The sequence below is a fragment of the Rosa rugosa genome, chromosome 6, assembly GCF_958449725.1.
Source record: "Rosa rugosa chromosome 6, drRosRugo1.1, whole genome shotgun sequence".
Lineage (NCBI taxonomy): Eukaryota > Viridiplantae > Streptophyta > Magnoliopsida > Rosales > Rosaceae > Rosa > Rosa rugosa.
In genome coordinates this window covers 28,384,062-28,408,296 of record NC_084825.1, presented here as the reverse complement: position 1 = coordinate 28,408,296, position 24,235 = coordinate 28,384,062, and the positions used below count along the sequence as shown (strand labels likewise).

General features: G+C 39.0%; 3 protein-coding genes and 1 long non-coding RNA gene across 11 annotated transcripts; all 4 read right to left on the bottom strand.

The window, feature by feature from the left end:
- Positions 1–1,218: 1,218 nt before the first annotated feature.
- Positions 1,219–7,749, bottom strand: LOC133714677 (putative disease resistance RPP13-like protein 1). Of its 2 annotated transcripts, none has more exons than XM_062140864.1 (6): positions 7,151–7,749; positions 3,739–7,035; positions 3,516–3,614; positions 2,005–2,064; positions 1,664–1,868; positions 1,219–1,557 (listed from the first exon to the last, which is right to left on the bottom strand). In XM_062140864.1, exons 1-2 carry the CDS (start codon positions 7,657–7,659, stop codon positions 3,930–3,932), a joined length of 3,615 nt encoding a protein of 1,204 aa, XP_061996848.1. In that variant the 5' UTR covers positions 7,660–7,749; the 3' UTR covers positions 1,219–1,557; positions 1,664–1,868; positions 2,005–2,064; positions 3,516–3,614; positions 3,739–3,929. The 2 variants fall into 2 exon arrangements, with proteins under 2 accessions (XP_061996848.1, XP_061996849.1); XM_062140865.1 differs by having other exon boundaries at positions 3,516–3,611.
- LOC133714682 (pentatricopeptide repeat-containing protein At1g02060, chloroplastic) lies at positions 4,035–24,164 on the bottom strand. 4 transcript variants are annotated; one of them, XM_062140893.1, is made up of 3 exons: positions 21,816–24,162; positions 20,963–21,134; positions 4,035–4,106 (listed from the first exon to the last, which is right to left on the bottom strand). In XM_062140893.1, the coding sequence occupies exons 1-2, from the start codon at positions 24,035–24,037 to the stop codon at positions 21,110–21,112; spliced, it is 2,247 nt and encodes a 748-aa protein (XP_061996877.1). In that variant the 5' UTR covers positions 24,038–24,162; the 3' UTR covers positions 4,035–4,106; positions 20,963–21,109. The 4 variants fall into 4 exon arrangements, with proteins under 4 accessions (XP_061996877.1, XP_061996878.1, XP_061996875.1 ...); XM_062140894.1 differs by lacking the exon at positions 4,035–4,106 and adding an exon at positions 19,644–20,597 and having other exon boundaries at positions 21,808–24,164; XM_062140891.1 differs by lacking the exon at positions 4,035–4,106 and adding an exon at positions 19,645–20,597.
- On the bottom strand, positions 11,286–13,268 carry LOC133713821 (uncharacterized). The gene is made up of 4 exons (XR_009848260.1): positions 12,970–13,268; positions 12,581–12,773; positions 11,649–11,907; positions 11,286–11,550 (listed from the first exon to the last, which is right to left on the bottom strand). It is a non-coding gene; the product is annotated as an uncharacterized LOC133713821 (long non-coding RNA).
- On the bottom strand, positions 13,719–19,175 carry LOC133714678 (putative disease resistance RPP13-like protein 1). Of its 4 annotated transcripts, none has more exons than XM_062140869.1 (4): positions 18,610–19,175; positions 15,326–18,507; positions 14,933–15,179; positions 13,719–14,757 (listed from the first exon to the last, which is right to left on the bottom strand). In XM_062140869.1, the coding sequence occupies exons 1-2, from the start codon at positions 19,116–19,118 to the stop codon at positions 15,414–15,416; spliced, it is 3,603 nt and encodes a 1,200-aa protein (XP_061996853.1). In that variant the 5' UTR covers positions 19,119–19,175; the 3' UTR covers positions 13,719–14,757; positions 14,933–15,179; positions 15,326–15,413. The 4 variants fall into 4 exon arrangements, with proteins under 4 accessions (XP_061996853.1, XP_061996851.1, XP_061996850.1 ...); XM_062140867.1 differs by having other exon boundaries at positions 13,720–14,860; positions 15,020–15,179; XM_062140866.1 differs by having other exon boundaries at positions 13,720–14,757; positions 15,020–15,179.
- Positions 24,165–24,235: the final 71 nt, after the last annotated feature.

The following is a 24,235-nucleotide window of genomic DNA, read 5'->3' as shown; positions in this document are numbered from 1 at the left end:
GTTGGAGTCTTAGCATTTCCACATTTCTTTAGCAATGGTTCTCCACACAAATCCCGGGTTCCCTCAAATGAAGTCCTCTTGAATGTATTAAATTGGCACCTTTGTGGTATGGAACCTGTGAGATTGTTGTGAGAGACGTTGACATATGCGAGGGATGTAAGCTGCTTTAGTTGCTGAGGAATTTCTCCGGAAGCCTGTTATTTGAAAGGTGTAATGCTTCAAGTAATGCCAACTTTCCCAAGGATGATGGGATGGTACCAGTGAGAATGTTGTTGGAAACATTAAGAAAGCAAAGTCCTTTCAAGTTCCCATCGAATTCAGGAATCTTCCCTTCAAATTTGTTGCATGATATATTAATGACCCCAATGTACGGGATGATCAATAAGTTTCTGAAACCTAAATGCTTCTTTTCTAGAAGTGTTATTTACTCTGTTTTTAGCCAACAATTCACTTCAGGCTTTTCCAAATTTCGATTTATTTTTATTTACAATTATCAAAGACAAAAAAGAAAAGTAAACCACATGCCTGTGCATTCATTTCTTATGTGAAAGGTATCATCTTTCTAATTGCAATCATCAAAGACAAGAAAATTTAGAAAACTCAACCCACTCCTTACTCTCTAATCCATCAAATCAGCAATTGAAAACTTAATTAATTGATTCGTCTTATTAGCATTTGCAATAATCAAAAATCAAACTTGATGCTCTTAGCAACTTGGGAATTTTCATGGAATTTTGAACAAAAAAAAAAAAAACTTCAAACGAAATTAAATTGTAATCAGGAGCTTACCCGCTTAACTTTCACTCTTCTTCAACCTCCAACTAGGACTCTGTAATCTCAAAAGGATGATTTGGTTTTCTCTGCAACCTCACCAAACAGCAGTCTTCTTTGTCTCATTTGCAACCTCACCAAAACACTCCAAATTAAACAACCAGTTTTGAACACGGTGACATTCTGGCAATCAAAATAAATAGACCAAAGGTTAAAACTGGGCTTTGAATTGGGCTTCACTTTATTTTCCTCATAATCATCTTTAAATAAACTTTCACCCCTTAAACTTTCCCACAAGTTTATGTCCAATTGTATTTTACTTTTCATTTTTGGAAAGAAACAGCCCAAGGTTATTCTAAAAAAAAAAAAAAAAAGCTTAAGAAAAGCATGGGAATTATATCTGTATAAGTACAGAAGTGTTTATATAGGGGGCAGCAAAATCAAATATCTGAAGAACTGCTGAATTCATTTATACAGAAACAAAAAAGTTTGGTACTGTCTACTAGTATAGACAGAAGTAGTTGCTGCTGAATTTACATATTTTCTGGCGTAGATAGAGCTAATACATACGGCAAACTGCAAAATGCCTCTTTGTACTGTTTCTATGTCTGCTCCTTAAATTTTGAAGCCGTCAATAGTAATCTTGACACCACTGCAAAAGTTTCCCCAGCTATGTGAGGGCCTTAAGTAAATCAATGAAGTAACAATTTCTCTCGTGGCCCTCCAGAATGTCTTAAAGGGTCAGTGAGTTGATAGTCTGCCAAAGAATTTCCTTGCTGTGACATGCTGCATGTAAAGAACAGAGAAAGCTCAAAAAAATTGGCATTGAAATTTCTTTTTTCCCTAGTAACTTAGAAACTGGAAAGAATCTTACGGATAAAGCATATCTTACAGATAAAGGATGGAGACCAAGTCCTGTTCAGTGAGGATGCAAAACTGGTGGTACTCATGTATCTTACAGATTCGGCTAACATAATTTATTGCTCCTGAGATAATATTGAAGTGCCACAACCTTTAAGGTCATTCTTCAATTCCAGATGATATTTGAAGTGACTTCAAACTAATGAGAGTCCAACAGCTACAAGTATTATGAGATGCTGCATGTAAAAGAACAGAAAATAACAGAATACATGCATTAGCCTTTTTTTTTTTTCAAAATGCAGGGCCTTAGCCATGACCTTTAATGATATCATTAATTCTTCAATTCCATATCATATACAAAAGTAAACATACCTTTAGCGGAAGCACCGCATATAGTTGTAAACTTGTAAAATCAAGGGAGCTGAAATCACACTGGGGCAACAAAAACACATAAACATCACTACTAGCTTGACCCCGAAGCAAGACAATCCAAAAGTTGAAGTAGACTGAAAATTAATATAGATATTAATCATCGAGTACAATTTATCTGTATAATCAATTTCTCAATTTACTATAGAGTTCCACATTGTGTCTACAGCTTGTAATCTGTCAATGGAAAAATTGAAGACACACTAGTGTGGACTTGAGCTCAAACAGCTTTTAGAAAATCAGTACATGCCCCAGTTCTTTATTATGATGAAAACGATTATGATGCATAGATTTTTTGTAGTAGCTGTTGAAGTTATGCTAGATTAGTTAGCTCGAGTTATAAGTGTTTGTGGTACTTAATATGCCTCGACTTATTATGATGTCATTCAATATGGTCTTGTAACTTGCTCATATATATTTCTAATACAGTCTGGGAAGTTTCAATTTCATTTGACCAAAATACTGTTCCATGCTCAACTGCTTCATATATATGTCTGCTTAAAAAGTCTGAATTTTATTTTGAATGTGTTGCCAAAAAGTAACAAGCAGTAAAAACTTTGCTCAATGAGATGCGGCATATTAAAAATAGGGTAGAGAAAGGATACATTACCCAGCTTTCTAAGTATCATTCAGGGCTTAATTATCAATTGCCATTCGGATGCTATTAACAACGTAATATAGATTCTCCCTGTATATGTATAATTCTTTATAAACACTAGTTCCACTACTGACAAGGATGAATTATAGACCCATGTACATTCTAGACCAATTTCCAAACTGCATCTCTATAACACAGTCTGAGCTCCTCGTGTTTTAACACTTGCGGAAGCCTTGATTGTATTCAAACAAACCGGGGGAAGTCGAATATTTACATGTAGGGTTTTACCAATAACTAGTGAAACTTAAGAACACCATATTGATGTAATGCCACGGTATTTTTAATTGAGGATCATAAATTGCAATGCGGGACATTCCTATTTCCTAGTTGAGGCTAACTCCCGATGGAGGAAAGTTGCCATGTATTCTTTCACAACTATACAAACCATGTAAAAAGAAGAAGAAGATTCAAGACAGGAAAAATCAGAGTATGATACATTCCGAGCTGATTAAGCTTTCGGCATGAATTTCTTAAATTATGGCATTCATACATCCAAATGTTTGTAGAAAAGCTCTGAAATCAAATATGTTTCCTTGTCGATCAGCCATGAGAACTTTCTTAGCTGCCAACAATTAATTTCAGTACAAACATATAGATACCCAATATACGGATGACAATGACAAGGAAGCGATAGAGGTTGCAGATCAATTGAACTAGAATGCGATTATGTATTAATATTTAAGACAATGTCCAATTTATAAAAAGAAATTTGGACATGAATTAATAATCAGTACTCTAACTATATGCATTGAACAAAACTTATCAATTGAGTGATATGGAAGGGACAGGATCTTACGGGCCAGTAAGGACAGTTCTTATCAATCAAAGAAACACTGTTTGGCCATGTGTTGTCTGTTGCCATATCAAGAAATTTTGCTCACTTTCCACGAAACTGCTGCATATCAAGAAACAGGGCACAAAGAAGACACATTACCCAGCTTTTCAAAGTATCAATTGACAACAACATCAATAGACTGAATTGGGAAGGGCAAAGACCAGAATTGGGATGTGCGACATACCGTAGGAAATGGAAATGGTCTGTTTCTCCTTCGTATGGCATGTCCTTGTCAAACCCATCGATCATGAGTTCAAGCGAGGCCCTAGAAGTGTGGAATCAACAATGAGTTCAAATAATAGGATCTTACACGCAGAATAAGCAAGCCCTCTGAGACATGGCCAAATTTATCAGAACGCAAGCCCTCTGTCGTTGTCATATCGTTTTGTAATTGATACGTATGCGCTTGATGTGAGCAATCTTGGGCCAATCTTCACCCGTCTCTCTTTGGCACCGTTTGACAAGCAAAGGACAGTTAGAGATATTTAGATAAGAAAGAGAAAAGGGTAGTCCTTTATATGGCAAGCACTGCAGAGCAGGGCAACACAAAATCTCCAAGCGTTGAAGAGAAGTGGGTAGCCCACTATCTGGCAAGCACCGGAGCGCAGGGCAATTCAATATAATCAATTGTCGAAGAGAGTTGAGATGGCCAAACCACATGGCGCCGTCGATGGTCTCACAATTTAGACGGCAGATCCGTAGATATGTGAGAGTGCTGGGAAACAGCTCCTCCGCAAACCAATCTACTTTTTCGTCGCAGTCAAAATCAAGTGACAAGTATTTAAGAGAGGTGAGTGTTCGGAGACCCTTGTTCAGATTCTGCATACTCTTTGCATTCATTTTTTTACAGTATTCGATGACAAGAAATTTTAACTTTGACGGGAATCCATCTTCCGGAATACATTCGAATTCTGGGCAAGTCGATACCGACAAAGACTCAAGAGATGGGAGACTGTCTGACGCTAATCTCCCGGTAAGATTGGGACACCATGATATTTCAAGTTGAACAAGATAAGGAAAAACCCCACCTTCATTATTGTCACCTCCAACATCAGACCATTCTTTCCACCCACTCAACCCTTCTATAAAAAGCTCTCTGAGGGAAGGTAGCTGTCCCAATGGTGGCAAGGAGATACAATTCTGACAATTAATAAGATGAAGATAAACAAGAGCAGAGGAAGAATAATATTCTGACCAACCTGGAAGCATTTTGCCTCCATGATAATCTCTAATTGTAAGCCTTTCCAGGTTCAGGTGAGGTTGGAGCTTCTCAAGCACTTCTCTTTCTTCTACAATATTATTGCCTTTTTCACTCCAATACCATAGCCCTCTCCAATCCAAAACCAGTTCCTTAAGAAACTTCTTGTCCCTCAGTATGTAGGCCTCCAAACCGCTGCTATGCACAAGCCCTGAGATACAGAGTCTTCCACGCAATTTTTCAAGCTTCTGTAACTCCGGCAAATTATCCCCAGCAGTGTGTTTGTCTAGCACAAACTCTGGTAGCATCTGGAGGTCTTTCAAATTACCCATATTTGGTGGCATCTTTTTTAACTGTGTCGAGTCTGTAATATCCAGATGGCTCAAGCTGATCAACCTTCCCAAGTTGGCTGGCAGTTCAGTAAGGAATCGACAGTTTGACAACAACAAGACTTGCAAGTTATACAATGTACAAATTGTATCAGGTAACTTTTTGATGTAACTGTAAGACAAGTCCAGGTGCTTAAGATGTTTCAAGTTGTTAATTGAATCAGGCAATTCCTTAATTGTGTACCCTGATAACTTGAGCATTCTTAAACATTGAAACTTTGGCAATGCCTCGTAGAGTCCTTTGCACCACAACATCGACAGCGCATAAGACGGTCTTACTGTTAGAAAGGTATGCAAACATTTAGCTTGCTGTAAAGCCTCAAACATCTCTAGGCTATGATATCTCGACATATATGAAAAGTGACGAGTTTTGCTCAAATTGCTGGGTGAATCACTGGCCTCCCACCTAAAACAGAATTCTCCTGATACAAAGCTTGCTAAATCATTGATAAGGTCATGCATGGTGAAATATTGATTGGACTTTGATGAAACTTGAAAAAATGACCTTGAGATTAGATCATTGAAATTGTCTTGTCCGATTTCTTCTGCTGTTTTGTTTTTTATGGTTTGCAATAGATCTTCAGCCTTCCACAAGTAAACCAATTCTGATGTTTTGAACTCATAGTTCTTGGGAAATATCGAGCAATACGCAAAACAACGCCTCAGATGTGGAGGCAGATGCTTAAAGCTCAACCAAAGAGATGGCAAAATGTCACTCTCCTCCTGTGGCAACTCCCACATGTCACTGTTCAATATAGTTTCCCATTCACCCGCATTTAATTTAGAACATAAGAGACCCGCAAGGGACTTAATAGCCAAAGGAAGACCCTTGCACTTTCGAACAATTTGTCTACCGATTTCTCCAAGATGTGTGCGCACACCAACACCTGCATTTTTGAAGGCATGTTTTTCAAATAATGGCCAAGCATCTTCCTCAGGCATTGGCATTAGATAGTGAGCTTCAAGAGTACCCACCATACGTGCAACATCTTGATTGCGTGTTGTGACAATAATCTTACTTCCATGTGCTCCAAATTGAAAAGGACGCCTTAAGACCTCCCATTCAGTATAATTCTTATTCCACACGTCATCAAGAACAATGAAAATCATTTTGCCCTTCAAAGCTGCTTTCAATTTTGACTGAAGTAGATCTAAGTTCCCAATGTTGCAAGCATGTAAAGTAAGGGACTCATAAATTTGTTGTGAGATCCGAAGAACATCAAATTTTTCAGAAACACAAGCCCATGCTTGGATGTCAAAATGTTGTTCAACTCTAACATCGTTGTACAAAAGCCGGGTAAGGGTGGTCTTTCCGATCCCACCCATACCCACAATAGGAATCACACTTATCTTATTGCTTTTCTCATCATCTGATAGCAACAGTTTAATAAGTGTATCCTTCTCGTCATCTCTACCACACACACCAGAGTCTTCGACCAAAGAAGTTGACGGTAGTGTTTGTGATACCTTGTATCCAGCACTTGCTTCCAAACCCAAGACATCTTTTCTCTTCTCCATAATGGAATCTAGTCTATTAAGAACCTCCTCTACCTTGAGGTAACTTAATGTTGAGTCAAAAGCATGAGATGGAAGACTAGAGTTGGGGTATTGAACCTTACTCGAGCTACTTCCAGATTCGTGTTCCATCTTTCGTCTTAATGCTTCTGTCTTGATCTCCTGCAATAGGTCCCCGGTATCATAGACAGCTTCTTTAAGCTCATTGAGCCATGCCTTCACAGTTGGGTTGTTCAGTTGCTTCCCCTCGGCGTCATCGAGGTAAGGGTTAATAAACAACAACTTCTTCCGTAACTCCTCCTGGACATCGGTCAGGGGCACACCACCTAGCTTGTCTTGAATCACTGTAACAATCTTTTGGATGAACTTTGACTCGTGCCTACAAATTGCAATCAAAACAAAAATATATCATACAAGCTAGCCAGCTATGAGTCTATCAATTTCAAACAATTAGATATGCGAATAAAATCAACAATTAACTGATTTGTATATACCCGTCAGCTTCATTTTGTAAAACCATGCCTGCTAGATCTGCAACTTCTCTAAGCGCTGCCCGCCATCCATTCAACTTCTCCGACGATAGATTTTCTTGGTATTTAGGAACCTCTGAAAGAGTTTCTGCCTGCTTCCTCACATGGGATGGATCGACGTCGTAGAAGACGGGTAACACGACATGATCAGAGGTCCTCTTGCGTTGAAGGATCATAACAAGCTCGTCCAGACACCATCTGGAAGAGGTGTAGTCTTTCGAAAACACAATCACAGAACTTTGTGACTGTTGAATGGCGTTCTCAAGCTTGTCCTTGATATTTTCCCCTCTCTCGAGTTCAGGATCATCTCGGAAAGTATGAAATCCGGCGTTGACCAGAGCCGCGTAAAGGTGATCAGTGAAGTTCTTTCGAGTGTCCTCACCTCTGAAGCTCAAGAACACGTGATAGCGAAATGGGTAAGGAGAGGCAGTATATTTGGAAAGGGAGGCCTTCTGACTTCGGAACAGAGCCATGGATGAACCAACAAATCAAAATCTCAGAGTTGAGTGGGAACTGGGTTCTGTAGAAAGGATTCCCCTTCTTTCTCTTTTTCTTTTATTATGGTTGGATGCCCCTTAGTTTTTCCCGGTCAAAGTCATCATGTCCCTTTCTTGATTTCGGCAAAAAAAGAGTAAAAAATTCATATGCAGGGACCATGATTAGCTGGAAACGTGTAGATGATTATAATTAAGGTTACTACGAGGAGAAAGTCTTAGGTAGGGCACCCCCACCACCTCACTTATACGACCATCCATTCGCGGCTTGACACGTGTGATATTTTTTCCACGTCAGATTGCTGGAAAAAAGGCTCCAAAATTTCAAAGTGAAATTCATTATCCCGCCAAGAGTTTTACCTCGATTAAAATTTCTCGATAGTTGAGTAAGGAAAAACAAACGCTGCCGTCTCTTTTCTCCCACTTAATTCATCATCTCCCCTTCTTTTCCATTCCATTTCCAGATTCACCAAAATCAACCTTTCTCGACTTGACAGTTCATTCTCAACGGTAAGATATTCTCTTTTTCTTGTTGAATTTTTGTTCTACTTCTTGTCTTCTTCAGTCTTTTCTATTTTGTGAGTATTTCGTGTGAATGGAGTGGAGAGGAGATAGATCGATTTTAGTCTGGATTCTGGAAATTGTGAGGTTTTGGAGGTGGGTCCGTGGGTTTTATTGGAATTGAAATCCTTTTGAGATTTGACAGGTGCTTTTTGTTGCGTTTCAATCTGGGCATTTCAATTGCTTTGCCGTGGTGGTGTAAGCTGCGTGGAGAAGAGTTGTGGGCTTGGCTGTGGCCCCCCGGAACAGTGGGTAATTAACTAAATGATTATACTGAGCTTATACTGATAGCCACTTTTTTTTTTGGGGGGGGGGGGGGGGGGGGGGGAGGAGGTGAACTTACTATTTTCCTTCTCATAATGTTATCAAATAGTCCTATTACGATAATTCTAGTGGTGAGAAACATCTATTCACTAGTTATTGTAGCTTAATTACTGCATATAAATCAGTATTTCTATAGAATCATTGCTTAGTTGTAGCATTTAGTATAAAGTATGAAAATACAAGGACAGAATATGATTTTCTGGAAAACGAGGATTGCAGTGCACTGATCAATCCTTACTGGGCAGCAGAAACCAAAATAACAAACTAAACACCAGATTTTGGTTACGCAGTGAAAACCTCAAGTATGAGATTAAAAACACTGCGGGGCTCTTACTCTTGAGAACCCAAAATAAAGATCATCATATTGAAAAGGATATGTTCTTTTACAAACTTTGAATAGCACTAGCTCGGCTATAAGATTCACACAAAATCTAATACAAAGTTTGTCTTCCTTCTAGAACTCCTTCACTTGAACGATCTTCAAATCTTGTTCTTCTTTCTTCACAGTCTCCCTACTGATCTCGAGAGAGTATTATGCATATGAGATTGTGATCACAAACACTTATACATGGACCAAGTGTTTTGACTCTATGTGAAGACACAAACTCAAACAACCATGCAAGACTCAAACCAAAAATTCTTGCGTCTCTCAGAGTGGTGTTTTGCCAAGTATATTCCTGCAATGATATATAGCGGCAACCACTCAAACAAACCAGAAACAACCCTAATTAGACTTCTAATAGGAAAGAGCTTTTATTCCAAGATATCCACAAAATCCTAAAAACCCTAGGGAACCAATTACACAATTTTATAAACAGAAAAATATCTTTAAATAAAGAAAGTTAAACCTCAAAGATATTTTCCCGTTTTGTATGGAATGCCAACACACCAAGTTAATCAAAACTTGTACCTACAAAGTATCAACTAAAGATAGTGGGGGCATTCAGAATCCTTCAATACTGATATTGTACAGTTCATATAAAGCCAAATTGGGTTCCTTATAAACCAATCTTCATGCAATATAGAGGTCTTCTCTTCAACTTCCTAGGCGTAGTGATCATTGCTTAAGCTTGTCAATAAAAAGTGCTTGCCTTTTGAGTTCAGTGAGCTAAAAAAAAAAAAAATTGCTTTCAACTTTATATGTTACTTGACCAGATGAGGCTATAATTGTTTCTTATGTTGTAAATTTGTTGTTTCACAGAGTTCAATTGGCTTGTAAAGGAATGGAGGAAACTATTGGAGACGATGAAGAACTCAAAGTGGGAATGCAAGTACACTCTGATGATGAGGCTTACAATTTATATAATACATATGCTTTGAGGAAGGGTTTTAGTGTTCGTAAAGGACATATTCGAAGAGATACATCAAATAACATCCGCCAACGAGAATTTCTATGTTCAAAGGAGGGGTTTGCAAGAGACGAGGATGACATAGCCTCACTAACTAGTTCAGGTACTAAAATTGTCAAGGATCTGTTAACAGAGGCAATGAAGCGCCTTGAAAAAGACAAGGACACCCTGTACGTGTTGGAAAATTTGAAGAAATATGGTGACGAGTCCGAGTCTGGCATTCCTGGTAATGAGCCACCAGTTTTGAATCCACCAAGTGCAAAGACTAAAGGAATGAAAAATGCTAGAATCAAAGATGTGAGGGAGACAAACCAACGAAAGAACAGAACAAAAGGTACATATATATCTAATGATTCCCATTGAGTTGTGTGTAACTTAAATTGATCTTTTCTTCTTAACTAAAGTTTATATATATAGCTGAAATTTTTACTGATGTAGAACAAGAAAACAAAGAAAACGATGAGTCTTATGATCCAAAAGCTCCAAATGATGTGTCTGCATGTAATCATCACTTTGGTGTACCTAACACCCCATTTCATAATCAGGTATGCATTTTGAAACATTACATGTATGACGTTTTTATGTATTACAGAGAGAGTACTTCTTACATGTCATTTTCTCTTTTAGGGAATTTTAAGTTGGCCTTTTGGGCAGCCCAATTTATGTTTTAGTTATGGTCAGATGCCTTTCTCAAACCAGGTATATATATTTGAAACTTTAGTGCATTCATACATTTTCATTGGCTATATTGAAACTAAACTGAGTTCCATATTTGTAGAATTCAACTTACTCAACTATAGGTCTGAATCTTGCACCAACTGCAACTCTAACTACAAATGCTACACTCAGACAACAACCTCAGTGAACTTAGGTTTGTGTTTTCATATTATCTCCTTAAGTTGATGACATCAAAACTCAATTACATTATAAGTTAGTTAAGTTATATTGTGCAGGTTTCATTGATGCAGTACGAAGAGGAGCATTCTGTGAGAATTGAAGGCATGTTTGGAACTAATTTTGATTGAACTTTTCTCCCATTTTTGCTACATGTAATTTAATCTTTGTGAGATATGGTTTGGAGAAGATGAAACGAATTTTGCTGACTCTTATGGAATTAATTTGTGGAGGCTCTGGGTGTTCCAGCTGGTCTAGGGACCATTGCTTCTTTGCTAGTTTGGTTCTTTTAAGCTTTCAATTCGATTCCATTTTGTACTTATCAGAATTCTTGTTCAATTGTTCTTTATGATTAAAATGATGATTTGATTTCGATATTGCATCATACATGTCTCCAGTTTTTGCCAAGTATTTCATGATTGAAGATAATTCTTATAATAGTGGGTTTTCAAAGCAAGACATCAGACCAATTGTTATCAATTTAATGAAAAGAGGTATAATATTGATTTACAAGGAATATCGGCAAACACATATATGCCATCAAAAGGCTACTAAAAATGGGGATACTAATCTGTCAACATAATTTTCTGGGATCAAACTTAGAGGTCATCCTTGCTTAACGCTTGGGGCATCAGCACTGGAAACTATCTCCACTACCTTGTAAGATGCTTCAGGAGTGACTAATGAATCAATAGCTACTTCCGCCACCAGACCTCTGGAGATGGTGCCGCCAGATAGTGTCCTACCAAGAGAAAAAGTACATTGAAGTTACTAATTTATAGTAAGTACATAGCAAGACTACATGCAAAATCGGAAAAATTGGAACAAATTCAGTGTTACCTTTGGTTCCATTACAAGATTTCCTGTTGAAGGTTCATTTCTCAACCCACCAGGCCTTATTATTGTGTAATTTATAGTTTATACCAGACTTCCTGATATAATTCTTTGCCTGAAGATTTGCCATTAAGAAATATGTAAACTGGATTGAGAATCTGCCCCATTGATGCTCCATTGACTAAAATGGAACTGACTAGAATAACCTCTTCACACCAACTTTACAGCATGCATCGACAAGGTTAGCTGTCCCAAAACTATCAACCTGTATCAAAGATGGCCATTTACCAAACAGCAAAATATTAACTATCAAAAGCACTCGGTGAAACACACAAAAAGCAATTGGCGATTGTAGTACTATCAAATAACTTAGAAGTAGGACCATTGAACATTTGTGGCATCAAAATTGCATTTGAACATAGAGGTCATATGCAAACACATGTATCGTATACCATAGACTTTTCAGCTATTATGAACTCAGCCTAGTGCAAACTTTTAAAGTGTCTACATCCATACAACATAACTTCTTCTCATTCACTCATGCCTTCCAGAACCAAGAATATCCTAAAATCAACATGGCTTTGATTATCTCCACAGAAGTGACTCTTCTAATTGAGGACTTGGCTGTTAATCAAATACTTTTCTTGAACTAAACTGTTGTCTGATGGCACACTCTATGACACTCGTTTCCACCAAGAGTAAGGATATTATCATTAAAAGGGTGATCATTTAGTTTCATTGACCATCTTAAAATGTAACTTTCTCAACATATCATGAAAATCTACCTAAGAGAATCCAAGATTAAGATTGAACTTAAACAAATAGCCCTTTAGCTTAATCATACTACAATCATACATCAGTATAAAACCAAAGATGCAGTATACAAAGCAAAATGCAAAAATAGCTCATAATTGCATCAGTAAAGAATCAAATGTGACCTTCCATGTGAGCCTCCCCTACATGTAATTTCATCTTGTCCAAACCATATCTCACAAAGCTTTTTGAACGCTCACCATCTCCTCCATCACCGCCTCCACCATCACCGCCTCCTTCTTCCCCGCGTCATAAGTCCCCTAGTTCCTTGCCACGCGCTCTACTGAAATGCCCAGATTGAAACGCAACAAAAAGCACCTGTCAAACCTCAAAAGGATTTCAATTTCAATAAAACCCACGGACCCACCTCCAAAACCTCACAATTTCCAGAATCCAGACTAAAATCGATCTATCTCCTCTCCACTCCATTCACACGAAATACTCACAAAATAGAAAAGACTGAAGAAGACAAGAAGTAGAACAAAAATTCAACAAGAAAAAGAGAATACCTTACCGTTGAGAATGAACTGTCAGGTCGAGAAAGGTTGATTTTGGTGAATCTGGAAATGGAATGGAAAAGAAGGGGAGATGATGAATTGAGTGGGAGAAAAGAGACGGCAGCGTTTGTTCTTCCTTACTTACTCAACTATCGAGAAATTTTAATCAAGGTAAAACTCTTGGCGGGATAATGAATTTCACTTTGAAATTTTGGAGCTTTTTTCCCAGCAATCTGACGTGGAAAAAATATCACGTGTCAAGCCTCGAATGGATGGTCGTATAAGTGAGGTGGTGGGGGTGCCCTACGTAAGACTTTCTCATAAAGGAGAAGCAATAATTTGCTTTTTGGTAATAGAAGAACTTGAGAAGCAATAATGCAACTTCACTTTTCCTCCAGGGCTATGAGTGGTTCACTGTTGTGGAGAAAAAACAAAAAATGCACAGGGACTACAACTATGTGGTTGTGCAGTTGAGATCTATTTCGATCATTTAGGTAAGTGATCCTGAATTGTTTACTAACATAACAGACATACTGATATGCAATAGCTAGGTAGTTTCCTCTATATTTGGTCTCATCAAATATGATTGATTTATTCTGTCCAAAAACAAATAGATTATCTAGCACAATCAAATTGTACCAGTTACCTACCAATAATTCGGATTTTCCCTGCAATTGTGCATACATTTTCTGCAATGTGACCAAACCAAAAATAGAACTTGATGTAAGGTTGAATATCCAAAATAAAGAAGACGTACCATTTAAGACTCAGTTCTTGAAATTTGAAAATTTTGGTGGTTTCTCAGTTGAGTGGGAATCGGGTTACAAATTCCTACCTGTGTAGAAAGTAGAAAGTAGAAAGTAGAAAGATACATACGCCCCTTTCTTTCTCTTTTACTCTCTCCTTTTGCTTTTGGTGGGATGCCCCTTTCGGACTTTCCTTTTCTTTTCACTTTTTCAGTGGGATGGCCATTTCTTTTCCTCACACTTTCCAGTCCAAGTAATAATGCATTTGCAGCTGGAAAGCACTAGCTATTTATTTTCTAGGAATGTTATTAACACTTTCTCTAACCCACAGTTCGGTTCAGTCTTTTCCAAATTTCGTTTTATTTCACAAATTGTTGAATGGGTTGCCACTAGTGATGAAATAATTAGTTTGCCAAAAGAGAAAAAGTAGTAATGGAAAGATTAACTTATAAGCAGTAGAAATTTACCAAGAAAAAGCCGACATTGCAATGGAAATCTACCATTAAAAATCCAACATTGCAGTGAAATTTCCCTGCAATTGTGCATGCATTTTCTGCCATCTGACCAAACCAAAAATAGAACTTGATGTAAGGTAAAATATCAAAATAAAGAAGACAGTAAAGTTTAAGACTCATTTCTTGAAATTTGGAATATTTTGCCACCTAATTCAACCAGTAGAAAGTAGAGACTCAACTTCAACACTAAACATTGCATATAAGAAAACATGCATTAATGAAACATTCTGAAACTCTTAGATGATCACTACATCAATATAATAGCTAATGAAATCAAGTGATTCTTGTTGATACATCATTAATAAAGCCATATAAATAGAACACAAATAGCAGTTAGCAGAAGGAAACAAATAAAGCATAACTGCCGGTTGGTGTATTTATAAGTATGCTCCTTGGAAGTTGAAGCCCTTTGACAGTAAACCCCACCCTCGCCGATTGGGCGACCACACTGGACTATTGTTTTTCAGAGTTATGTAAGAGGAAATGATCCTTCTCTGGCATCCCAAGTGTCCTAGAATCAGGAGAATTTTTCCTTGCTGAGATGCTGCATAAAAAGAAAAAAACAAAATCTGAGGGCTGACTTGACTTATTCACAGAGCATTTGTACTATTCCAGGAGTATGTTGATACACAAGTGCTCTATAGTACCTATATCCATTGAAACAAATTAGTAGGAGATATGCAACTGATGACTGACATGGAAACTGGAAAGGATCTTACAGGTCCAAAGTGAAGGTGCCAACCCTTCAGGTCATTCTTCAACTTCAAATTATATGCAGAATAACTTCAAGAAATGGAAGTATGTACCTTCAGTTGCAGCTGGCAGCATTGCATAACAACCAGAGAAGCTTTGATCAGAAGAGAATCCAGTTCCAGAAGTTGGCCCATGAAAATGGAAAGGATATCAAGAAATTTTGCCTTAAGATATCAAGAAATTTTGCTCACTTTCCAAGTTTCCATGAAACTGCTGCATATCAAGAAACAGAGCAGAAAGAAGACACATTACCCAGCTTAATTTTCAAAGTATCAATTGACAACAACATATATATTCTCTCTAGTATCAATAGACTGAATTGGGAACGGCAAAGACCAGAATTGGGATGTGTGACATACCGTAGGAAATGGAAATGGTCTGTTTCTCCTTCATATGGCATGTCGTTGTCAAAGCCAAATTGATCAGAATGCAAGCCCTCTGTCGTTGTCATATCGTTTTCCTATTAATCTGTATGTGCTTGATGTGAGCAATCTTGGGCCAATCTTCACCCGTCTCTCTTTGGCACCGTTCCTCAAGCAAAGGGCAATCACTATCTGGCAAGCACTGCAGAGCAGGGCAACTCTTAATGTCCAAGCGTTGAAGAGAAGTTGGTAGCCCACTATCTGGCAAGCACCGGAGCGCAGGGCAATTCCATATATACAAAGATTGAAGAGAGTTGAGATGGCCAAACCCCTTGGCGCCGTCGATGGTCTCACAATTCAGACGGCGGATCTGGAGATATGTCAGAGTGCTGGGAAACAGCCCCTCCTCCTGCTCCTCCGCAAACCAATCTACTTTTTCGTTGCAGTTAAAATCAAGTATCAATATTTCAAGAGAGGTGAGTGTTCGGAGACCCTTGTTCAGATTCTGCATACTCTTTGCATTCACTTCTTTACCGTCCAAGTACTCAAGTGATTTTAACTTTGACGGGAATCCATCTTCCGGAAAACATTCGAATTCTGGGCATTGAATTACCTCCAAAGACTCGAGAGATGGGAGACTGTCTGACGCTAATCTCCCGGTAAGATTGGGGCACAATGATACTAGAAGCTTTCTGAGGGAAGGTAACTGTCCCAATGGTGGCAAGGAGATACAATTCTCACAATTTTCAAGTTTAAGAGAAACAAGAGCAGAGGAAGAATAATATCCTGACCAACCTGGAAACATTTTGCCTCCATAACCTGTAATAGTAATCCTTTCCAGGTTCGGGTGAGGTTGGAGCTTCTCAAGCACATCTCTTTCTTCTACAGTACTATTGCCTTCTTCACTTGAATCCCATTTCGCCTCCACCAAATCGTCAGACTCTGCTGCTTCTTCACTTAAATCCCATATTGCCTCCACCAAATCGTCAGACTCTTCTTCTTCTTCTTCTCCCCAACCCCATGGTTTCCCCCAATCCAATTCCAGTTTCTTAAGAAACTTCTTGTCCCTCAGTATGTAGGCCTCCAAACCGCTGCAATGCACAAGCCCTGAGATACAAAGTCTTCCACGCAGTTTTTCAAGCTTCTGTAACTCTGCCAAATTATCCACAGCAGTGTGTTTGTCTAGCACAAACTCTGGTAGCATCTGGAGGTCTTTCAAATTACCCATATACGGTGGCATCTTTTTCAAGAATGTACGTGTAATATCCAGATGGCTCAAGTTGATCAATCTTCCCAAGTTGGCTGGCAGTTCAGTAAGGCCTGGACAGTTTGACAACAACAATACTTGCAAGTTATACAAAGTACAAATTGTATCAGGTAATTTCTCGATGGAACTGGAAGACAAGTCCAAGTGCTTAAGATGTTTCAAGTTGTTAATTGAATCAGGCAATTCCTTAATATTGTACCCTGATAACATGAACATTCTTAAACATTGAAACTTTGGCAATGCCTCGTAGAGTCCTTTGCCCAACAAATTCCGCGATGCATAAGATGGTACTAATGGTAGAAAGGTGTGCAAACATTTAGCTTGCTGTAAAGCCTCAAACATCTCTGATAGCCCAGTCTCATCATTATATCTCGGCGTATATGAAAAGTGACGAGTCTTGCTCAAATTGTTGGGTGAATCACTGCCCTCCCACCTAAAACAAAATTCTCCTGATACAAAGCTTGCTAAATCATTGATAAGGTCATGCATGATATATTGATCGAAACTTGATGAAACTTGAAAAAATGACATTGAGATTAGATCATTGAAGTAATCTTGTCCGATTTCATCTGCAGTTTTGTTTTTTTTAGGTCGCAATAGATCTTCAGCCTTCCACAAGTAAACTAATTCTGATGTGCTGAACTTATAGTTCTTGGGAAATATCGAACAATATGCAAAACAATGTTTGAGTTGTGAAGGCAGGTACATATAGCTCAACCAAAGAGATGGCAGAATGTCACTATCCAAAGGCAACTCCCACAGGTCACTGTTCAATATAGTTTCCCACTCACCCACATTTAATTTAGAACATAAGAGACCCGCAAGGGACTTAACAGCCAAAGGAAGACCCTTGCACTTTCGAACAATTTGTCTACTGATTTTTTCAAGATGTGAGTGTGTACCAACACCTGCATTTTTGAAGGCATGTTTTTCGAATAACGACCAGCTATCTTGCTCAGACATTGGCATGAGACGGTGAGCTTCAAGGCTACCCATCTTACGTGTAACATCTTCATCGCGCGTTGTGACAATAATCTTGCTTCCATGTGCTCCAGACTCAAGGGGACGCATTAGGAATTCCAACTGGTTATAATTCTTGTTCCAGATGTCATCAAGAACAAAGAAGAACCTTTTCCCCCTCAAAGTTGCCTGCAACTCTGATAGAAGCAGATCAAGGCTCGTGATCTTGCAAGCTTTTTTGGTGAGGGACTCATAAATTTGTTGTGAGATCTGAAGAACATCAAATTCTTTTGAAACACAAGCCCATGCTTTGATGTCAAAACGTTGCTTGACTCTAAAATCGTTGTATACAAACTGGGCAAGGGTGGTCTTTCCGATCCCACCCATACCCACAATAGGAATCACACTTATCTCATTGCCACTCTCATCATCTGATAGCAACAATTTAACCAATGTTTCTTTCTCTTCATCTCTTCCATATACAGACTTTTCTACCAAAGAAGTTGACGGTATTGTTTGTGATACCTTGTATCCAGCACTTGCTTCCATTCCCAAGACATCTCTTCTCTGCTCCGTAATGGAGTCTAGTCTTTTAATAACTTCCTCTACCCTCGGGTATATTGATGCTGAATCAAAAGCATGAAATGGAAGACTAGAGTTGAGCTCTTCTACCTTACTCGTGCTAATTCCAGATTCGGGTTCCATCTTTCGTCTTAATGCTTCTGTCTTGATCTCCTGCAATAGGTCCCCGGTATCATAGACAGCTTCTTTGAGCTCATTGAGCCATGCCTTCACAGTTGGGTTGTTCAGTTGCTTCCCCTCGGCGTCATCGAGGTGCGGCGTAATAAACAACAACTTCTTCTGTAACACCTCCTGGACATGGGTCAGGGGCACACCACCGGGCTTGTCTTGAATCACTGTAACAATCTTTTGGATGAACTTTGACTCGTGCCTACAAATTGCAATCAAAACAAAAATATATCAACAATTAACTGATATGTAAATACGGTTGTTAATAATCAATCAAAGCTTTGGTTTTGATGAATTTACATACCCGTCAGCTTCATTTTGTAAAACCATGCCTGTTAGATCTGCAACTTCACTAAGCGCTGCCCGCCATCCATTCAACTTCTCCGAGGATTGATTTTCTTGGTATTTAGGAACCTTTGAAAGAGTTTCTGCCTGCTTCCTCACATGGGATGGATCGACGTCGTAGAAGACCGGTAACACAACATGATCGGAGGTCCTCTTGCGTTCAAGGATCATGACAAGCTCGTCCAGACACCATCTGGAAGAGGTGTAGTCTTTCGAAAACACAATCACAGAACTTTGTGACTGTTGAATGGCGTTCTCAAGCTTTTCCTTGATATTTTCCCCTCTCTCGAGTTCAGGGTCATCTCGGAAAGTATGAAATCCGGCGTTGACCAGAGCCGCGTAGAGGTGATCAGTGAAGTTCTTTCGAGTGTCCTCACCTCTGAAGCTCAAGAACACGTGATAGCGAAATGGGTAAGGAGAGGCAGTATATTTGGAAAGGGAGGCCTTCTGACTTCGGAACAGAGCCATGGATGAACCAACAAACCAAAATCTCAGAGTTGAGTGGGAACTGGGTTCTGTAGAAAGGATTCCCCTTCTTTCTCTTTTTCTTTTATGGTTGGATGCCCCTTGGTTTTTTCCAGTCAAAGTCATCGTGTCCCTTTCTTCATTTCGGAAAAAAAAAAAAAAGAGTAAAAAATTCATATGCACAGACCATGATTAGCGGGAAACGTGTAGATGGTTATACCGAGGTGCTCAGTAATTATTTTAAAGGTTAAAGTTAGATACCCACCTACGACTTGTACACTCGACTCAAGATACTGAAGAGAAGTCCAGTGCAGATTAAGTGATTAACGGTGAAATATCTGCAGTTGATTCGTTGTCTGAAATTTTATACAATATAATATAAGGAGCCTTGCTTTAATTGTAGCAAAGCAGACCCGATCCTCGATAGTATATGGAGTTGGCAATAACCATCAGGACTGCTAGCTTTGAAAGCATGAGATGAGAATATAGTATATCTGTATCTACAACTACAAAAACTTATCCAAGGGGTAGCAAAATTAAATAGCTCAATTGATCATGTATCCAGAAATAAAAAGAGTCTAGTACTGTCAAATACTTTCCCAGTAAACACAGTAGTCTATTCTAATGTAGGCACGACTGTAATATCTTCTAATGTAGCTAGGTACAGCTTATACATACTGCAAACTGCAGAATACTTCTCTATACTATTTCTATGTCTGCTCCTCGAAAGTTGAAGCCACTATTAGTTATCCTGCCATCACTGCAAAAGTTTTCCCAGCAATGTAAGGGGCTGTAGGTAGACCATCGAAGTAGCACCAAAAACGTAATCACGTAGACACCTCTCGTGGCTCTCTGGGGTGTCCAGAAGTCCAAGAGTGAAGAGTTGATACAGTCCGCAAAGGAATCTCCTTGCTGACATGCAGCATAAAAAGAACAAGCATCACAGCTCAAATCAATTGGCATTGCACTAGACTACCTTGGAACCGGAATAGATTTTACATGTTCAGCTTTTATGGAACCGAAATCTACTATTTTCGAAATGATGGAAAGTGATAAATAGTACTATTTATTTTCTGGAAATGTTTATTTCTTTTTTCAAATTTTGATTTAGTTTGTAAAGAGACCAAATCTGACCCATCAATCTGGAGTTCAAGCAAGACCCTCGAACTGTGGAATCAACAATGAGTTCAAACAATAGGATCTTGCACGCAGAATATGCAAGCTCTCTGAGACATGGCCAAATTAATCAGAATGCAAGCCCTCTGTCATTGTCATATCCTTTTGAACTTGATATATATGCACTTGATGTTAGCAATCTTGGGCCCGTCTTCACCCGTCTCTCTTTGGCACCGTTTCTCAAGCAAAGGACATCCATCGATATTTAGATCAGAAAGAGAAGAGGGTAGTCCACTATCTGGCAAGCACTGCAGAGCAGGGTAACACAAAATCTGCAAGCGTCGAAGAGAAGTGCGTAGCCATTATCTGGAAAGCACCGGAGCGAAGGGCAATTCACAAACAACATAACGATTAACACATCAAGAATTACACTCTCATGAAGTAAAATTCTCACAAATGGATAACTCTCTAGATTGAGACCAGAAAGAAAAAAGAAAAGAAAGAAAAGAATAGTTTTTGAAATTTCAATTTCCCAGGAAGCAAACAAGCCCTAAAAGTAAGTGAGAGTTATGAACCATGTTAGCTATGAGACTTTGACATTGGGAAGTCAAAGAATGAAAATCTAACTAAATGACTGTCTGTTTGATTAACAAAGTTTCATCAAGCAATCTAATACTGGAATTCCTAAGTTTCATAAAACTGGAAGTGGCAGTAGTTCCAAGAATCATTACCAGAATCTTTGGGCAACTGAGAAGGTCTTGATATGCTGTACCAAGCTAAGAACGTATCTTGATGTGAAGAACTGTTCAGCCAACTCTGAAGGACTATAACAACCCTGATAGCCCATTCCGGCATTCCCAACGTTGAGAAGAATTACATCAGCACTCTGTACAGCATGGTCTTCTGCATACCAAAAAATATAGGATACATTTAAAAGACTTCAAAAGTGAAGTATGTAGTTATTCATACAAGACATTAGTTCACTCTACGAAATCACTTGAGATCCTTGGAAATTGCTTTACAGTATTACAAAATTACATGCACAAACACCAAAACCAAGATCTGCCTGAAGAGCGACGATAGAGTGTTGAGTTCAGAGCATAACATTCCATGCATAGTTCTGAGACCTATATACTGCATATATTTTGAAACTTTGAAATAACATTCCATCAAAAACACCACGTGTATTTTGATACTTTGATAAGACAATAGCATTTGCAGTTACTCATAAAAGACTGATGTTAAGAACACCATACAGGTCTACAAAATCAATCGGGATCCTTGAAACTTGTTTAACAGTTCTGCCTGAAGAGTCTCAATAGAGGACCGAGTTCAGAACAATACATTCCATGCATAGTTCTCAGACCTATATTGGTTTCCTGTGGGGTCCAAAGAGTTGGGATATTTCCAGTTAGATACAGGAACCGAATTCAAGTTATTCAAAAGAATTCTGTATTCCTCTTATGAAGATGCATGGACTATTTTTTTATGCACAAAAAGCGCATAGGAAGTAAAAGACTTGGAAGAATGCATGTGGCTCCTGCACAAAGGGGTGATAAGTACAAAAAGGACTTACAGACTTACAGTTGAGGTCTTGACTTCCCAGATTTGTTCACCAGCTGATGTTTTGGCATTCTTTTAGAGACAAAGTCAGCTTCAACTGATCTACCTGCAACCTCTAGGGAAGACTTTAAATGATGTAAGCACGGCAACTGCTGGTGGTCGCCATTCTCAATTAATTCATGGTACAAGCCAAATGCTTCTCGAAGCTTATTGATATTACATAGCCCTAATATAACTTGGTCAAATATATCAATACTGACATTTTCTTGCTTCCGCAGACTAAATCGCAATATTTCACATGCCTCTATTAGCTTTCTGCTCTGGTAAAGGAAACTGACCACTTCTTCTATTTTAATCGAGTATCCGTTATCATACAGCATCCCTACAATCTCAAATGCTTTATCTCGCAATCCCTCACTGAAAAGAAGCCTTATAAGATCTGTTGAGAGGTTAATATTTTGTCTAATGTTTTTCTCCAACATTAAAATAACAAAGCTTGCAGATTCACGGGCACAATGCATTTCTAAAAGAGCTGCCAGTATAGAATGGAAAGTAGATGTTTCTGGGAGATGAGAGCTCTTCAGCATCTTCTCTAGAGTCTGTTGTGCAAGAAGGGGCTTACCCTTTTCCAACAGACCATCAATCAAGGAATCATAAATCTCGACATCAGGAACATAATCCCTTCTAAGCATCAAGACTAGGAGTTTGTACCCAGCTTCAAATGTGCCTTCCCTACAGTGGCCCATGATCAAAGTCTTGTAGGATGGAGGATCTTGTGTTCCTCTTTTCAGTAGCTGCCTAAACACTTCATCTGCTTTCTTAGTTCTCCCATTACTACATAAGTACTCAAAGATAGGTTTGTATGAGGCAACAACAGGTGTACAGCCATGATCACTTAACAAGATTTGTTTCTTGGATAGCTCATCAAACAACTCCTCAGCTTTACCATAATCCCTTCGTTGACACAAACTGCGTATCAAAACGCTGTATGTAGCTGAATCTGGAGGGACCTGTAACTCTGACATCATTGTGAAAACCTTAAATGCTTCCTCTAAGTTTCCTGCATTGCAATGCGAATGCATCAGCGTGTTTAACGTACACGTATCAGGAGTAAATCCTTCACCTCTCATTGTTCCCTCCAAGACTTCTTTTACCTTATCTAGCTTCTTTGCTTCACAAAGCCCTTTAAGCAGAGTATTATAGGTAATTTCATTTGGTTTCAACCCTTGACTACTCATCTCCTCCAAAACACACAAAGCCTCATCAACATCTTCTTTCACACAATACCCTCTAATCAATGTCGTATAAGTAACAACATTCGGATTCAACTCCCCACTTCTCTTCCTCATCCCCTTCACCACATTTCGCGCAATCTCAACCTTCCCTGCTCTACACAACCCATCAACAATCGTATTATAAGTAACCACATCCGGCTCACATTTCAACCTCGACATTTCCTTAAAATAATGAAACCCCTCATCAACCATGGAGTTCAGACAGAACCCTCTAATCAAAATATTAAACGTATGCGTATCCGGCGTAACTCCATACATTCCAAGCATTTCATCATAAACATTCTTAGCCAGACTAGTCCTACCCCTCTTAAGCAAAATCGAAAGCAAACTATTGAAACTAACAACAGAAGCCGATATCCCCATCGTTTTCATCGTCCCAAAAAGCTTCACAGACTCCTGAAACAACCCTGCATCCCCATAGCTCCTAATCAAGCTATTAAAAAACCGGTCCTCGAGCTTAACCTTCCCATTGGACCTCTTCTCAATCGAAAACAAGAGATTTCTAGCGGCATTGAGATTCCGGTTCCGGCCGAAGATCTCAAGCAACATGAAGAAGGATTGGGCGTTGTGGGAGAAGCCCATTGCTTCGGCCCAGTTGAAGAACTTGAGGGCTTGGGTTGGAGTTTTGATGCGGCGGAGGGTCTGGGAGACGGTGGTGGTGGAGATGGAGGGAGAGAGAGAAGAGAGAGAAGACTGGAGGTGAGATGACCATGGGTTGGAGTTGATGAGTGACGCCATGGCTTTGGCGGTTTTGCTGCCTTGGGATTTGGGCTTTTCGGCATCGGAGGACCTGGGGATTGGAGATGATGATGGGTTGAGAAGAAGTGAAATTTGAGAAGGAGAGGCGTACCTGAGAGGAGGAAAAGGTTTGGAGCTGCGGTTGGGCCTGAGGAATTGCTGTCGGAGAACTGTTAAGGCTGGTCGCCGGGAAATGGGTTTGGCGGCCATGGCAGATCAAATGGGTTTTTGGGTTTGCCCAAAAATCCAACTCTTTTAAATCTTCAAAAATGGGTTTGGGTTTGGTTTAAATGGATCGCCGGAAAAAAAACAAAAAAGAATTAAGTACAAGTTTTTTTTTTTTTTTTTTTGAAAATTAAATAATAGTTTCGGGTATAAGTTTAAGATTCTCTGACTCTTCTTTTTGCC

Bases quoted from the DNA above. Each gene is read 5' to 3' on its own strand.
- LOC133714677 (XM_062140864.1), bottom strand. From the start codon at position 7,659: ATGGCTCTGTTCCGAAGTCAGAAGGCCTCCCTTTCCAAATATACTGCC. The intron at 7,036-7,150 runs GTATATACAAAT...TGCAATTTGTAG, and splicing joins TTACAAAATGAAGCTGACGG to GCACGAGTCAAAGTTCATCC.
- LOC133714678 (XM_062140869.1), bottom strand. From the start codon at position 19,118: ATGGCTCTGTTCCGAAGTCAGAAGGCCTCCCTTTCCAAATATACTGCC. The intron at 18,508-18,609 runs GTATGTAAATTC...TGCAATTTGTAG, and splicing joins TTACAAAATGAAGCTGACGG to GCACGAGTCAAAGTTCATCC.
- LOC133714682 (XM_062140893.1), bottom strand. From the start codon at position 24,037: ATGGCCGCCAAACCCATTTCCCGGCGACCAGCCTTAACAGTTCTCCGA. The intron at 21,135-21,815 runs GTAAGTCTGTAA...TTTGGTATGCAG, and splicing joins GGGAAGTCAAGACCTCAACT to AAGACCATGCTGTACAGAGT.